Source organism: Mesocricetus auratus, unplaced genomic scaffold (assembly GCF_017639785.1).
Source record: "Mesocricetus auratus isolate SY011 unplaced genomic scaffold, BCM_Maur_2.0 Super-Scaffold_100009, whole genome shotgun sequence".
In the NCBI taxonomy this organism is placed as follows: Eukaryota; Metazoa; Chordata; class Mammalia; order Rodentia; family Cricetidae; genus Mesocricetus; species Mesocricetus auratus.
Genome location: NW_024429193.1, coordinates 28624123 through 28641794, shown reverse-complemented (window position 1 = coordinate 28641794; position 17672 = coordinate 28624123). Strand labels below are relative to the sequence as shown.

At 42.9% G+C, this 17672-nt stretch overlaps 1 protein-coding gene across 1 annotated transcript in view; it reads right to left on the bottom strand.

Moving 5' to 3' along the window:
* The window catches only part of Egf (epidermal growth factor), an 86585-nt gene extending 69567 nt beyond the window's left edge, over positions 1-17018 (bottom strand). The window contains exon 1 of the mRNA XM_040751797.1: positions 16454-17018. Coding sequence (XP_040607731.1) covers positions 16454-16571 — 118 coding nt within the window. The 5' untranslated portion in view covers positions 16572-17018. The remainder of the gene's footprint in view (positions 1-16453) is intronic.
* Between the last annotated feature and the right edge of the window lie 654 nt (positions 17019-17672).

Genomic DNA, 17672 nt, shown 5'->3' with positions numbered 1-17672 from the left:
GGTGAAGAAAACCACCTCAAAGGGGCAGAAAACATAATGAACAAAATCACAGAAGAAAACTTTCCCAACCTAAAGAAAGACATGCCAATGAAAGTACAAGAAGCCTACAGAACACTAAATAGAGTAGACCACAAAACGAAGTCCCCACACGACATAATAGCAAAAACCCCAAACATACAGAATAAAGAAAGAATATTAAGAGTAGCAAAGGAAGCCAGGCGGTGGTGGCGCACGCCTTTAATCCCAGCACTCGGGAGGCAGAGGCAGGTGGATCTCTGTGCGTTCGAGGCCAGGCTGGACCGATAGCCTCGGAAACAATACAGAGAAACCCTGTCTCATAAAAACCAAAAAAAAAAAAAAAAAGAGTAGCAAAGGAAAAAGACCAAGTAACATGCAAAGGCAAACCTATTAGTATTACAACAGACTTCTCCATGGAAACTGTAAACCAGAAGGTCCTGGATAGATATTCTACCAACACTAAGAGACCACAGATGCCAGCCCAGACTGCTCTAGCCAGCAAAGCTTTCAATCACTATACATGGAGATAACAAGATATTCCATGACAAAACCAGATTTAAACAATACATATCCACTAATCCAGCCCTACAGAAAGTTCTGGAAGGAAAACTACAACTCAAGGACGTTAACTACAACCAGAAAAACACAGGCAATAGATAAGCCCACCTTACCAACAGCTAAAAGAAAAAAAGAAGTGCAAATCCACATGTAACTCCACCACCATCAACCATTCCAAAACAAACAAGAATGATCTATCAATGAACATTAATTTCCCTCAATATTAATCATCTTAATATGCCCATAAAGAGACACAGGCTAACAGAATGGATCCGAAGACAGAACCCATTCTTCTGCTGCATACAAGAAACACACCTCAGCCTCAAAGACAGACATTAACTCAGAGTTAAGGGTTGGAAAAAGATTTTCCAATCAAATGGACCCAAGAAACAAGCAGGGGTAGCAATCCTAATATCTAACAAATTAGATTTTAAAATAAAATCAATCAAAAGTGACGAAGGAGGTCATTACATACTCATCACAGGTGAATCCACCAGGATGAAGTTTCAATTCTGAACATCTATGTTCCAAATACAAAGGCATCCACGTTCATAAAAGAAACATTACCAAAACTCAAATTATATATAAAGCCCCACACACTTACAGTAGGAGACTTCAACACCCCACTCTCACCACTAGACAGGACTACCAGACAGACACTTAACAAAGAAGCAAAGGAACTAATAGTAGTTATGACCCAATTGGGATTAACAGATATCTATAAAACATTCCATCCAAATAAAAAAAGAATATACCTTCTTCTCAGCACCACATGGAACCTTCTTAAAAATCGACCACATATCAAACCTCAACAGGTTAAAAAAAAAGGAATAACTCCATGCACCTTGTCAGACCACCATGCATTAAAATTAAAATTCATCAACAACACAACTTGCAGAAACCCTACAAACTCATGAAAATTGAATAACGTACAATTGCACCATTTGTGGGTCAAAGAAGAAATAAAAAAAGAAATTAAAGACTTCTTAGAATTCAATGAGAATGAAGACACAACACACCCAAACTTATGGGACACGTTGAAAGCAGTGCTACGAGGGAAGTTCATAGCACTAAGTGCCCACATGAAGAAACTGGAAAATAGTTCCACTAGAGAATTAACAGCACAACTGAAAGCTCTAGAACACAAAGAAGCAAACTCACCCAGGAGGAGTAGATGCCAGGAAATAATCAAACTGAGGGCTGAAATCAATAAAGCAGAAACTAGGAAAACAATACAAAGAATCAATGTAATGAGAGTTGATTCTTTGAGAAAATCAACAAGATAGACAAACCTTTCTCCAAACTTAGGAAATGGCAGAGTGTGAACATGCAAATTAACAAAATCAGAAATGGCCAGGCAGTGGTGACGCATGCCTTTAATCCCAGCACTCGGGAGGCAGAGGCAGGCGCATTTCTGTGAGTTCGAGGCCGGGCTGGACCGACAGCCTCCAAAACAATACAGAGAAACCCTGTCTCATAAAACCAAAAAAAACACAAAAAAACAAAAACAAACAAAAAACAAAACACAAAATCAGAAATGAAAAGGGGGACATAACAACGGACACTGAGGAAATCCATAGAATCATCAGGTCATACTTTTAAAACCTGTACTCCACAAAAATCTGAAAATCTAAAGGAAATGGACAATTTTCTGGATAGATATCACCTGCCAAAATTAAATCAAGAACAGATAAGCAATTTAAATAGACCTATAACCCCTAAGGAAATAGAAGCAGTCATCAAAAGTCCCCCAACCAAAAAAAGTCCAGGACCAGATGGCCTCAGTGCAGAATTCTACTAGAAATTCAAAGATCAGCTTATATCAATTATTCTCAAAATATTCCATGTAATAGAAGCAGAAGGATCTTTGCCAAACTCTACTTTTCTACAAAAACCTTCATACCCAAGTCACACAAAGACACAACTAAGAAAGAGAACTTCAGACCAATATCCCTCACTGATACAAAAATACTCAATAAAATACTGGCAAATTGGATCCAAGAACACATCAGAAAATTCATCTACCATGATAAAGTAGGCTTCATCCAGGGATGCAGGGATGGTTCAACATATGAAAATCCACCAATGTAATCCCCCTATAAACAAGCTGAGAAATAAAAATCACATGATCATCTCACTAGATGCTGAAAAACCCTTTGACAAAATCTACTACCCCTTCATGATACAGGTCTTGGAGACATCCGGGATAACAGGAACTTACCTTAACATAATAAAAGCTATATACAGCAAACCAACAGCCAACATCAAACTAAATAGACAGAAACTCAAGGTGATTCCTCTAAAATCAGGAACAAGACAAGGCTGTCCACTCTCTCCATACCTTTTCAACATTGTCCTTGAAATTCTAGCTAGAGCAATATGACAGCAAAAGGAGACCAAAGGGATAAAAATTGGACAGGAAAAGGTCAGACTTTCACTATTTGCAGATGATATTATAGTTTTCATAAGTGACCCAAAAACTCTACCAAGGAACTCCGACATCTGATAAATATTTTCAGCAAAGTGGCAGGATACAAGATCAACTCAAGAAAATCAGTAGCCCTACTATATACAGACGATAAAAGGGCTGAGAAAGAAATCAGAAAAACATCTCCCTTTACAAACAACACAAAATACCTTGGGGGTAACTCTAACCAAACAAGTGAAAGACTTGTATCATAAGAACTTTGAGTCTTTAAAAAAGTAATTAAAGAAGACACCAGAAAACTGAAAGATCTCCCATGTTCTTGCATGGGTAGGATCAACATAGTAAAAATGGCAATCTTACTGAAAGCAATATACAGGTTTAGCACAATCTCCATTAAAATCCCAGAACAATTCTTCACAGACCTTGAAAGAACAATTCTCAACTTTATATGGAAAAACAAAAGACCCAGGATAGCCAAAACAACACTGTTCAAGAAGGCAACATCCAGAGACATCACCATCCCTGACTTCAAGCTGTATTACAGAGCTATAGAAATGAAAACAGCTTGGTATTAGCACGAAAATAGACAGACAGATCAATAGAATTGAATTGAACACCCGACATTAACCCATACATGTATGAACACCTGATCTTTGACAAAGAAGCTAAAATTATACAATGGAAAAAAGATAGCATCTTCAACAAATGGTGCTGGCATAACAGGAGGCTGACAAGTAGAAGACTGCAGATAGAACCATGTCTGTTGCCATGGATCAAAGACCTCAACATAAATCCAGCCACACTGAACCTCTTAGAAGAGAAAGTGGGAGGTACCCTTGAACGAATTGGAACAGGAGACTGCTTCCTGAATATAACACCAGTAGCACAAACACTGAGATCGACAATTAATAAATGGGACCTCCTGAAACTGAGATGCTTCTGTAAGGCAAAGGACATAGCCAGCAAGACAAAAAGGCAACCCAAAGAATGGGAAAAGATATTCACTAACCCCACATCTGACAGAGTGCTGGTTTCCAAAATATATAAAGAACTCAAGAAGCAAGTCTCCAAAACACCAAAGGATCCAATTAAAAAGTGGGGGACTGAACTAAATAGAGAATTCTCAATAGAGGAGTCTAAAATGGCTGAGAGACACTTAAGAAAGTGCTCAACATCCCTAGCCATCTGGGAAATGAAAATCAAAACAACTCTGAAATACCATCTTACTCCCTCTAGAATGGTTAAAATCAAAAATACCAATGACAGTTTATGCTGGAGAGGATGTGGAGAAAGAGGAACATTCCTCCACTGCTGGTGGGAGTGCCAACTCGTACAGCCACTTTGGAAAGCAGTATGGAGATTTCTCAGGAAAATGGGAATCAGTCTACCACAAGACCCAGCAATTCCACTCTTAGGCATATACCCAAAAGATGCACATTCATACAACAAGGAAGTCTGTTTCCTTATGTTCATAGCAGCATTATTTGTAATAGCCAGAACCTGGAAGCACCCTAGATGCCCCTCAACTGAAGAGTGGATAGAGAAATTGTGGTACATTTACACAATGGAGTATTATTCAGCAGAAAAACAATGGAATCTTGAAACTTGCAGGCAAATGGATGGTACTGAGTGACGTAGCCCAGTCACAAAAAGAGAAACATGTTATGTACTCACTCATATATGCATTTTAGACATGAATCAGGGGAGTGCCAGCCTACAATCCCACTTCCAGAGAGTCTGGGAAACAGAACCTTCATCCAGCGACTGATGGAAACAGAGGCAGACACCCACAGCTAAACACTGAACTTCGGAACTCATGGAATCCAGTCACAGAAAAGAAGCAAAGTAGTTAAGATTGGGTTGGTTTAACCCACAGAAACTGCTGACCTGAACAAGGGGGAGCTCTTGGACTCCAGACAGATAGCCGTGTGGAAAGTATGGGACTGACCTAGACCCCCTGAATGTGGGTGTCAGTGAGGAGGCCTAGGCAATCTGTGGGGCCTTGGGTAGTATTTGTCCCTGGCATACGAATAGACTTTGAGTGCCCATCCCACAATGAGGGATGCTCTTTCAGCCTGGACTCTTGTGGGGGGACCTAGGCCCTGCCCTGCATGAAATGACAGACTCTGAAGATCCACCATGGAGGGCCTCCCCCTCCCTGGGGATCTGAGTGGATATTGGGTGGGGGACTGGGTAGCCTATTGGGGAGGGCGGGGAGGAAGGGAGGGAGAGGGAGCTGGGATTCACATGTGAAACAAGCTTGTTTCTAACTTAAATAAAAAAGGAAGAAAGGAAAAGAAAGAAAGACAAAATCAAACCGCATTTAAAGAACAAAGCCAAGGACTACAACTAATGAGCACCCCTGATTTCTCAACCTTCAGGTTGATAGAGTAGCTTCAGGGACCACAGGAGTCCAGCATACTGAAGACTTTCATTAGTGACTGCAAGGAACTGAGGCTCCCATGGTGCAGGTGAGAGACCAAAACCAAACTGGGATTGAAGTAGGCAGCAGACAGAGATCTCACATCCTTGCTGTGTGTCTGAGACTGACACACACGGCTCTGACATATGGGTGAGTGAGAGGTAGCCTTGAAGGTTTTCTTCTAGTCTTGGAGACTTTAAAACTCCAGTAGAGCAAGGAGCCATCTAACTTTCTATCAAGATTAACAAGAAAAGTGGCCCCCTGTCACGGGTACAAGGAAGGTGAACAATGAACAAACTTCTGGAGGATTCGGACACATGTAACGTGTAGTCTTCCCTGCCAGCTGCCTGGGTCCTGCCACAGTTGCAGTCCATAAATAACACACAAGACACTATATTAATTATGAAGCTGTTGGCCATTTGTTTTGTTTATTACTGGCTGGCCCTGACTTAAGTATTTAACCCATAATTGCTGAACTTAGTATTTCTCTTATTGGAGAAAAGGGTCCGGACCTCTGCCTACAGGCCAGCAGAGGGTACCAGATCTCATTCAAGGTGGTTGTGAGCCACCATGTGGTTGCCGGGAATTGAACTCAGGACCTCTGGTAGAACAGTCAGTGCTCTTAAGTGCTGAGCCATCTCTCCAGCCCAAGGGTCCAGACCTCTTACTCCTCTGGAGTCTTACATTGTGTCTGACTCTGCCTCTCTTTCCCAGAATCCTCCTTGACTCCTAGTCCCACCTATCTTGCTTACCTATTGGCCAACAGTGCTTTATTCAACAACCAATAAGAGACAGATTTACAGAATGACATCTGAATCATCTCCTCTTTTCTATCTAAATAAAAAGAAAGGTTTTAACTTTAACATAGTCAAATTATATATTACATCAACAGTTATCAAGTAAGAACTATAGTTACAATATTTTGTCAATTAACATTTAATAAGATTTAAAGAAAGTATTTTATCATCTATCCTATCAGTGTGAGTCTCAAGTCTTATATGTAGCTTATTTTTTATTATAACTAAGGAAAACTATGATTATAACTATCTGTCTTTAACTCCATCAAAAACCACAGAAGGATAATATATAAACACTAGAATTGCTACCTGGACAGTCACTCAAAGTTCTGGTGTAACGTTTGGGCATCCAACTTTAGCCCATAGGAACTTGGCTCAGAAAGTCTCACACCTCTTGGAGCTGCTGGGCCTGGCAACCATCTAAACCCTCAGAGAAGTCATTTGTCACTGCTTCCAGGGGGACTGACTTAGATGAGAGCTTAGCTTGGGCTGTATGAAGTGTAGACCAGTTTTATATATTATGCTGAAATCATTAATGTCAATTTTTTGCAACCATGGTACTGAAAAGAACACCAAATGACTTTTGTTTTGTTTTGTTGTTTTTTAATGTTTGTTTCTTTTTGCAATGGTTGCTTTCCTCTTGGTCTCCTTATCGAGAGCAGAATCAAGACAGGTTGGATATAGAAGAATCCTGGTGACTCGGAAATAATCCAGAAACTGGGAGGTTTGAGCCTGGTCTTAGGTCGGTAAAGAACTCTCTGGGGTTTAATTTTGCTTCCTGAAAATTAGTGGGAGTTAGCACCTGAGACCTTAGGAGTGACAAAATATTATCCTAAGCCAGTCACAATGGGTCCCTGCTAACCATGTCCACAGTCAAGCTACGTGTGTTTGCTCTAGGTCCTCGAGGCCATAATCGAGCTAGCAGTCTCTGCAACATTGATCTTCATTTCCAACCAGATTTCTCAGTCTCTTATGGGCTATTACACATGTTAATGATACAAGGAGGTGGTGGTGAGTGGCAGGAGAAGAACATGGCAGCGTGTTCGTTATCTGGAGAGGGATGCTTTGCATTGTTTCATCGAATATTTCAGCACTATATAAGCTACCATCACCCTGTTGTTCAGAAGACGCTGGTGTTTGGAGCAGCTGCCTGGCCATAGACCTCAGGGCTGAGACCAAGTTGATTCAAGATACTAAGCTAAGTCTTTTTCATTACAGATCCTGGTTTCTATACATCAGGCCATGCTGCTGACCCCAAACCAAATGTACCAGAAACTGTTAGTGTTTAGCATGCTGTAGTTCAGATGTATCAAGAACTCACTCCAGGAAATGCTGTTCAAGGCATATCCCTTCATCCACCCACCCACCTATCCATCCATCCATCCATCCATCCATCCATCCATCCATCCATCCACTCTTTACCTCCATGTTCTAAGAGCTAATTGTAAAGGTGGGTCCTTTAAGTAAATTTCTGTAATTGCATCACTTGGAAACTGTCTGTGTAACTCTGTGATAGATTGTAGCTCACGTGGAATGTGTTCTTGGCATCTGTTGGCTCCCTACTCCTTTGTCTTGAAGCTGCAGTGAAACACCTTCAAGTCTCTGCTCCCCTTGCCTCAGGGCCCAGGACTGTCTCTTCCCTCAAGATCACATCTAGAAAGTTCCTTTTGAAATCTTGAGTGGTGGTGCATACCTGTAATCCCAGCACTTGTGAGGCGGAGGCAGAGGGATTGGCCGAGAATTCCCAAGGTCAGCCTAGGCTGCATAACAAAAAGAGGAATGGAGGGACAGAAGAAACGAGAAAGAAGGGAAAGGAGAGAGGGAAGAAAGGAGGAAAAGAGAGAGAGAGAAGAAGGAAGCAAGGGAGGGAGGGAGTGAAGGAAGAGGGAGAAGGAGGGAGGGAAAAGCAAGAGGAAGACAGGAAAGAAGGGAGGGAGGGAGGGAAGGAGGGAGGGAGGGAGGGAGGGAGGGATAAAGGCTAGGGAAGACCAATGTTTTGGACTGAACTCTTGTAAACCAAAAGTGACCACTAGCTGGGGGGTCACCAGACACCCCCAGCAGATGAGACTAACATGCAGTTGATTCTGCTGAATGTAATAGAGGCAAACTGAAGCTTCAAGGAGGCAGCAGTTTCTCCCAAAGACCGAGCAATACCCCTTAAAACAGGAGATCCTAGTGGGCCAGTGTCAATAGGAAGACCTGCTCTGCTGCAGTCTTGAAAAACCACAATGCAGGGGCTGGAGAGGTGGCTCAGCAGTTAAGAGCATGTACCGTTCTCCTAGAGGACCTGCCCTTGATTACAGCACAGGAATCAGGCGACTTATAACTGTCTGTAACTCCAGCTCCAGAGGACTCCATCTCTGGCCTCTGTGTGTACCTGCACACACACACACACACACACACACACACACACACACACACACACACACACACCTCACACACAGAGATCGCCCTCTCTCTCTGCCTGCTTCCTCTCTTCTCTGTCTCTCTTTCCCCACCCCTCACACGCACTCACACACATAATTTTAAAGCTTAAAAAATAGTCTTAATATAGCCTGGTGGTGGTGGCGCACACCTTTGAGCCCAGCACTCAGGAGGCAGGCGCAGGAAGCCAGCCTGGTCGAGAGAGAGAGAGAGAGAGAGAGAGAGAGAGAGAGAGAGAGAGAGAGAGAGAGAGAGAGAGAGAGAGAGAGAGAGAGAGAGAGAGAGAGAGAGAGAGAGAGAGAGAGAGAGAGAGTCCCAGGACAGTTAGGCTGCTATATAACAAACAAACAAACAAACAAACAAACAAACAAAAAATCAACAACAAAAAACCCCGTCTCAAAAGCAAACAAGCGAACACAAATCTTACACGATGTAAAGCAATGCCGCTCACCCGTAGTTTGTTGCTGTTTCCCTACTCCTGTCCTACAAACCCACCCTCCTGCCACTACCCAGTGGGAACCCTCATTTTATCAAGGCGAATGGGGACTGCAAAACCTCCTCTTTGGGCATGGCATTGGTCATCCTTTCCTGGACTAACAGACCACCCTTTCATCTTTTCTATTGAGTGTCTAAGTCCTTTGCCTGTTCTTAAGTTGTCGGGAGGGAAGTTTTGAAACAACACATTTGGATCTCACTTGTTGAGCTCCGGCCAAAGGAGAAGGGGGTAAGGAGGTAAGTTACAAAGCAATTGCCCACAAATCGGGTAAAGCACCAGAAACAACTGGCTACAAAAGCGCCCCGCAAGAGTGCGCCCTCTACTGGAGGGGTGAAGAAACCCTGTCCTTACTGGCCTGGTACCATGACATCTGGAGAGCACCACTCAACACCATCAGAAGTCCACCAGACTTCCCATTCGCAGACTCCCCTTTCTGCATCTGGTGAGAGAAATTGCTCAGGACTTCAAAACAGATCTGTGGGCCCAGAGGGCGGCTGTTGGCGCTTTGCAGGAGGCCTTTCTGTTTGGCCTTTGTGAAGATATCAACGTGTGTGTTATCCATGCCAAATGTGTGACAACTATGCTGAAAGAGCTCCAGCTAGCTCACCACATGCGCAGAAAACGTGTTTAAGGGTCCACTATTGGGGGGAATATTTCATTCTCAATGATAATAATAATGTTTAATATAATTAATCAATATAATGTAATAATATTTTTATTATTATTATTTTCCTCTTCTTCCTGTTATCAGTAGTTCCATGGGGTCAAAGGTACCTAAGGATATGATTGCGAATGGGCAAATAGGGGACATAAATCATGTATTGGCACTTTTCCCATTTTCGTGTGTGTGAGTTTTAAACATAAATGCAAGATGCAAAGAAAACATCAATGCAAGCAAAATGTTTCAGTGGGTGTTTCAACTGTATAACAGCTCAACTGTACAGATAAACCTGTTAAAATCTTCTGCACAACACCAGCATTTGGATTTTTTCTAAAAAATAGGTAAAATTTTTATTGGTGACAACTAAATGGTGTTTTGTAGCCATTTTATCTCACATAGCTTGCATCCATTCACTATACTTTTCTAACTGAGCTGTCCTACATGGAAGTACAGTTTTTAACACTGTCTGTCCTCTGTGCTGTTCCTGTGTTTTTAGTATTATAGTACATTGAACCATATAAAAGTACATCTTGAGATAGGTAGGTCTTTTGGGATAGCTGATTGCAGGTGTTTTCTCCAGAATGACTTTGTTTTCATCATTTCACTGTCACCTTCTGAAGAGAAACTTCTGATAAAGTACAGGTCATCAATTTTTCTTTTTGTAATTTCCCAGAAGTCTTTGCTTAACCCTGAAGGGTGTCTCCTTCTAAAAGTCTCATAGTTTCATATCTTGAATTCAGGTCTGTAACACATTTTGAGTCCACTTTAGTGTAGAGTGTGCACTTAGGATCTAAGTTCAACGTGTTGTTTGCAGACACACAAGCTTGGGGACATGGAGATGTCTAGGTAGTGCAATGGATTTCATAAAAAGATTAATTTTCCATAAAATTGCTCTTGTCCTTTTGTGAAGGATCAAATGGCAGGCTTGTGAAGCCATGCCTGGGTTTTACTGTCTGTTTCATTATTAAGTCACATGCCTGTCTCTTGGCCAGTTCCACCATCAAGATAACTAGGAAAAACTCTTTCAAAAATACTTTTGAGAAATGAGGGGCACTATTGTAATATTCTATGCCATAAGAAAGTTTAATTTTAAGCAAGCAGTTTAAAAACCTCTCTGCTTTTCCACACTAATTACGCTCAACTTTATTTAAAGACCACTATGACTGGACTCAAATGGATTTATCAACATGAAGAATGGGGAAAATTTTTCCAGGCCTACAGTTAACTCAGTGGGTAAAGTGCTTGCCCAGCAATCATGAGGACCTGAGTTCAAATCCTCAGACCTCACATAGTCGGATGCAGTATTGCACACTTGGAATTCCAGTCCTCCTACAGAGAAATGAGGGATGGAGATATGACTAGCTAGCCTGACATATATGGTCGTGGACCTCAAAGAGACAGTGTCCCAAACAAGGTGGAAGGTGAGACCCAGCATCCAAGGTTGTCCTTTGTCATGAGCTCCATGTCACATGTAAAGGCCATGCATCCACATAGAAACACACGCATGCACGATCCCCCCCCAACATAATACACATCTACAGTTTTCACACGCATTACCCCACATTTTACCCACTGAACTATGTTATTCTGTTTGCTTCTCTAATCTTCAAATACTGAAACTAAATGTGCCATTAAGGTCCCTGTTAATCACACTCAGGAGGCAGAAGCAGGTGGGTCTCTGTGGGTTCAAGGACAGCCTGATCTACAGAGTGAGTCCTAGGACAGTTAGGGCTACACAGAGAAACTCTATCTCAGGATAAAAAAGAAAAGGAAGGAAGGACAGCAACAAAACAAAACAAAAAAAGATCTCTGTTCAAAAAACACATTTACATAACCTAAATTAAACAACTTCTACTGCGAAGTGGCATTTCATGCTCACACCCCAAAGAAGATCTCAAAGATTAATTTCTTAAAATCTTTAAAAAAATTTTAAGATATAAAATTTGATGTGGGTCTTATTTATAATTAACACAAATGCTTTTCTTTTTTGTTACTTTTAAGTAATGTTTCTAAAATTGCAAGGCTAACCATATAAATATTTGCTAATATCTAGATGTTTGTTACATGAGTATGCTTAGACAAAAAGATTTTTCTGTTTTACAGACATGGTCTCACTACAGAGACCCAACTGATCTTAAATTCACAGAGATCCACCTGTCTCTGCCTCCTGAGGGCTGAGATTAAAGGCGTGTGCAACCCTGCTTGACCCAGACAAAAAGATTTTAAAACAGAGGAATAAAAAAATTCAAAAATGTCATGCCTCTTCCTCCATGTAATTTCATTATTCTCTGAATTTGGCTATAACTGAGTTCTGGGCCACAGCTGTACATATGAAAACATACAGAAAAATACTTTTAAATATGCATTTATTAGAAACCTTGAAGGCAAATAAATGTGATCACAGTAAGAACAGGTATTTATAAAATACTTTGCTGCCGAGGATGGTAAAAATAACAAATAACATCCTAGGTTCGGCTCATTCCAGGGAACTAACCGCAGCTTCTCCTACGTGTCTTATTAGAATAACACAAAACAAAGGCGCTTCTAATATGTGAATGAAATGAAACACTACTTCTCCACTGACATGCCTCGTGGGAGATCAAGGCAACTGCCGTGATGCTCTTCTGATTCTCTGTATCCTAGCAACCATCTACCCATAGAAGGAGCTACCTTCTGAATGAACTGTGCCATCCCGTAGAGCTTGTGCAGAGAAGGGAGATGGCTGTTCACCACACAGGACGGCAGTGCTTTTCTACGAACGGGAACGGTCCTTCTAGTCTGTCACTGGGGCAAGCAAATCATCGCTTATCAGGCCTCTCTACCACAGGAGCAAGCTGGGTCCGAAATGCCAGCACATTCCCACAATTCCAGGACACGATGTATCCTAGGAAATATTTGGGAAATCCAAACAGTGACAGACATGAGCGTGCCTGGTGTGCTTGCTTAGGAGAATCAGAAAGTCCAGGTCAGAAGTGAAAATAGATCTCCAAGTTCAAAGTCCAGGCTTGGAAGGGTCAAGAGGCGACGAGAATACCAGAAGAGAATGCATTTTCAGAGAGCCTGTCAGAAACAGAAAGGTCCCTTCTGTTTCCTTTTTAAAATTTTTTCCTTCTCCCACACCTGGCAAAAATGGCACTCACCTGCAGAGGCCTGGCTCTGTCCCAGTGCCTAGCCAATATGACAGCTGGAAGAGATATGGAATTGACTGTGAAAAGCTACTCCAGCTTCAAACATCATCTACCAAAGAACTCTGCACTCTTAGTGCACCTAATACCCAGGTAATACTTCTGTCACACGAGCAGTATACACATTCAGGATGACAGTGTGAGCCTGTGGACAAGCAGGGACAGACTTCAAAGACGGTTCCTCCGGAGGAACTTCACCAAGGTCTCCGTAACCGCTGTTACTGTGCTTACTACCGTTTCTAGCATTAGAAACTACGATATATATACATACATACATACATACATACATACATACATACATACATGTCTTTAGAACCAACCGTTCAGGTTGGCAGTAATAGCTCAAGCTAAAGCAAACAGTAGGCTGCTTCACACAACTGGGAAACGTCTCGCAGAACTTTAGGAATTCCCTGGAAGAAAGAGCACTGTTTCCGTGGGTGACAGTTCCAGTCTGAACTCGGCTGCGTTAACACAGAGCTGGTAACAATCCCAGGAAGAGGGAACAAGCAACTTTCTTTTAAGGTGAAGAAAACGAGACACACCTGTCCCACGTGGCAGGTTGTCTGTCCACAGAGTTTATATTTACAGAGCGTCTGCAAAACAGCGTCCTACAGTTTCTCGTAGTTAGGTGCCAAAACAAACATTTCTCAGGCTGGCTGCATTTTCTAAAACAGACAAGATTTGGACCTGAAAATTTCTCTGTTTTGCACATGACTGGGCAATCAGCCAAAGCAGCCCGTTCTGAAATCAGTGACGTCACTGTCTACTGCTGACAGTAGCTGACAGTAGTCTACCCAGTGAACTACCTCGATGCCATGCCCAGATCCCTCCCTCACTCAGTTCCCTGAAGCTGGGCTTCTTCCGTGACCGTCATTTACCAAGAACAAATAACACAGGTTTAGACGCCAGGCTGGAACAGTTCCCTGTCCAACTGACACTTGTCCTCCAGGGTAAAGAGATTTAAAGTTCAGAACCCACTTGCTAACCGTTGTTCTTTGCTGCCGTCTTCATCTGATTTCGCTTAAGTAAAAGCCAAGAAAGCGTTTGATTTCAATCCTGGTGAGCAGAAAGAAAATCTAATTCTGCAGTGTTATCTCCTCGGTTTCACTGCCTGGTATTCACATGAGCAGCAATCTCAAGACATTTTACCTGGATCCTGCTGCAAGGCCACAAAGCATGCTTCTTGCCAGGCCACGTTGGCCATGTAGGTGAACAGTCTCAATGCCAAAGGCAAGAAGTACAAGTAGAATTTAAATGGGGGAAAAAATAGACGATGTCACCATTATCTATTTACAGCAGAGAAAGAAATGCTATCCTCTGGAATGTACGGGTGACGGGGTGTGACCTAGTTAGTTTTCAATTAACCTAAGATTCAGAGTGAAGCAGAGGGTTTCAAACTGTGACCTATAAGCAATGGGGGGAAGACATAGAGGACCTCACTCCATGATGTCTTTACCATGCCCCTGCAGTGTCCAAAATAGGCCAGTGCAGGGAATGACCTGATCAAGGAACTTCAGCCATGTCATGGGGCCCAAGAGGACATTTATTGGGTCAGCCATTGGGTGAGGGGTATTTTACCTGTTACCTTGTGACACCCTAATGATGATCCTGAGAAACAGGTTATGGTTTCCCAGGAACGTTGTAAAATAGCCCAACCATTAAAAAGGCAACGCAAACTTAAAATCAAGTTTGTTGTCATTTAGAAGTTTAGACCCTATTTCTCCCACACTGTGAAACAGTCTCTTATGCCATTACTTCTGTCTGAGCTTCCTGTCAACCTGGTGCAAACTATCTCAGAAAAGCCATCGGCAGGGGTGGGCAGGAGCACAAGACATAGGTATCACACACTATTCCAGAGGACCTGGAGGCAGCACATGACTGCTTCTTCAGCTTCTTCTTCATCTTGAGGTCTGCTAATGGCTCGTCTCTTCTAGCTGCTAGCCATACGAATGCTTCCTACCATTACCCCTCGCAAGCCGTGCAGGTTGAGGAACCAGGCTCTGGTCACTTTCCAAATGCCCCAGCGACACTCCGGTCCTGGCACCACAACTGTGGCCAAGAGTTTTCTCTTCAGTCTCCAAAAGCTAAGAGGCTCAGGCTCCCAGAGGTCAGTTCTGTCTTTGGTCAACTGCTTTCTGACGTTATTATCTGGGATTATGTGACTAGAAGATCAGAGAAAGTTTACAAGTAGATGAACTTGGAAGGGTCCTCTGTCCTGGGGGTGTAGAGGTAATTAGCAGTTATCCCCTCCTTCAAAGCCCCAGAGATTTGCTCTGCAATTGCAACAAATGATTCCTGGTAACCTTCTGCCCCTGTGAGTAGGGACACCTGATTACCTTATGTGTGATTTCTCTGAGCTATCTATCCAGTTTGGAGGTCAACAAAGGAACAGCACCTGAGCTCTGGCAACTTGGATCACTTTTCTTCTCTCTTATTCCCACGATTCTCTGCTATCTTCCAGAAGTTTCTCTTCTGAAAATATGATATGTTTTCTTCAATCTACTTTTTTTTTTAATTTTTGGTAGCCAGACCCTATCTTAAAAGGGCAAGATGACAATAATAAATACGTCAGACGTGATGGGGCACACCTGTAATCCAGCACTTGGGAAGCAGAGTGAGTTCCCAGCCAGTCTGAGCTACAGAATGAGACACTGTCTCAAAAACACAAATGAGAAAAAGAAAGATGGTAAGAAGGGATTTCCAGGACAGTGTAGACCCTTGGATAAATGGAAGTAGCTTCCTTGCCTACACAGTAGGGACTCACCCTTGCAGTAAAGAATAAACAATGAGAAAATGTTTTCAACCAGAGTAGTAGGTGCTGTAATGTGCAATCGGAAAAGTCCTGATTCCTCTTGGAGAAAACCCTGTTTTTTAGGGGAAGACCTGAGGCTCTCATACTCCCTGTCATTTCTCAGCAGTTTGCAAAGTCACAGTGCACCTGTTACTAAGAACCCAGGAGCTGTGTCAGAACTTCCAAGTCCAGGACGGTGGAAGATGAGAGCCTGAACTTGAGACCTTTTTTAAAAACACAAAACCAAAAAACTTTTAATTGACTTATGGCATTTTCTGCCACAATCAGAAAGAAGACTTTTTGAAACCAATAAGACCAACTGCCACCATATGTTTCCCTAACTTCTAGTGCAGAACTGATCAGCTAGATGTTACTATCTTCCCAGAATAAAGACTGAGGTTTACATGAAAAGAAATATCCAGCTGGATTTAAATGAGACATATACACTCATAGGCAGAACAGTGGAGAGCTGTGACATTTTATAATTGGCAGTATCTGAACTCTACTCGGACACACACACACACACACACACATACACACACACACACTTCAGAATGCACAACTGAAGCAAATATACAAGCCCAAAGATAGCCAAGGGGGGAAGGGGGACACTGAGCAGATGCCTGGAGACATTGTCCCCGGGGGAGGGGGCTCCTGTTCTCGGATTACTTACCTGCACAAGTGGAAGTCCAGCTTCTTTCCGGACTTGGCTGACAGCTCCGGTGCTGCTGGGCTGTGACGCTGCCGACAACACTAATCTTTAGAACTACGGGCAGGAAGGTGAGCAGCATGGTCTCGGTGGTTCTAAGGTCAACAGACAGTGACTTAAATTGCTAGCACGCAGAGCAGGCGGAGTCCGTGTGTCTGACCCCCAGAAATTCCAGCCAAGTCGGCCTTCGGCCTCAGGGCATCTTTTATTTAGCTGTTTGAATGCTGCCTCCCAGCTCCTTCTCCACCTCTGAGAGCCTCTGAAGGCACCCTGAAATGCTCCAGGAGAGAGTTCTTTATCTCACTTTTTTTTCTTTTTTGGACAGCAATAAGAAATAGCTGACACCCTTATGACAAATTTCACCGAGCCTGAGAGCTCTGGAGGCCCGCCGATGATTGGTTTCTCCCTGTGACAGGCACAGCCACGCAGAGAGAACTGAGAAAGAAAAGAACGAAAGAGCCTAAAGAGGGACGAGCCTAATGAAATTTGCAGATAGGATTCCTTCCGGACGCACTTCTCTCCTTGGAGCCCAGAGAGACTCAGATCTCCCTTTTAAATCTCTTCTGGCCCCACCCACTCCTTTAGTGTCCCTTGAGCCAGCAGAGGAGCCTCTTTGCAAACACCAATGCGGGCGATTCCACCAAGCGGCAAGGTAGGGCAGGGTGCCAGAGAGGCGATATTGCTACTCACTAAAAATATTCAGGGCAGGGAAGGGGAAAGAGCAGTTAGGGATGCGGAGCGCCTAATGGTCCCAGGGACCTGATGAATGCCGCTTATGTCTGAGTATCTTGAAGAACGGAGACAAAATTAAGCGACGCGTTTTAAATCAAAGACAAACAGCCCCGCTGACAATTCAGATTTATCATAATTGATCACCGAAGTGCGTAATGCCAAGGACAGCCCACCTTCAGCTCATTATTCGAAGGATGTTCAACGGCAGCTCACATTCCCGGAGCTTTATCTTATTTCTCCTGTATACTTTATAGTGGAATTTCTAAGATTATTCTTTCCATATCAAAGGGAAACCCCTGCAGCCGAGTGAGCAGATAAAATGCGCGCACACACTTTTTCTTCCAGCGCGAGGGTAAGAAGACATCACCAGGGGCCGGGACGGCAGGGGAAGGAATGGATTGAGGTGTGATAGACAAAGAAAACACAAGAGAATCATGTAGAAGCTGGGGGG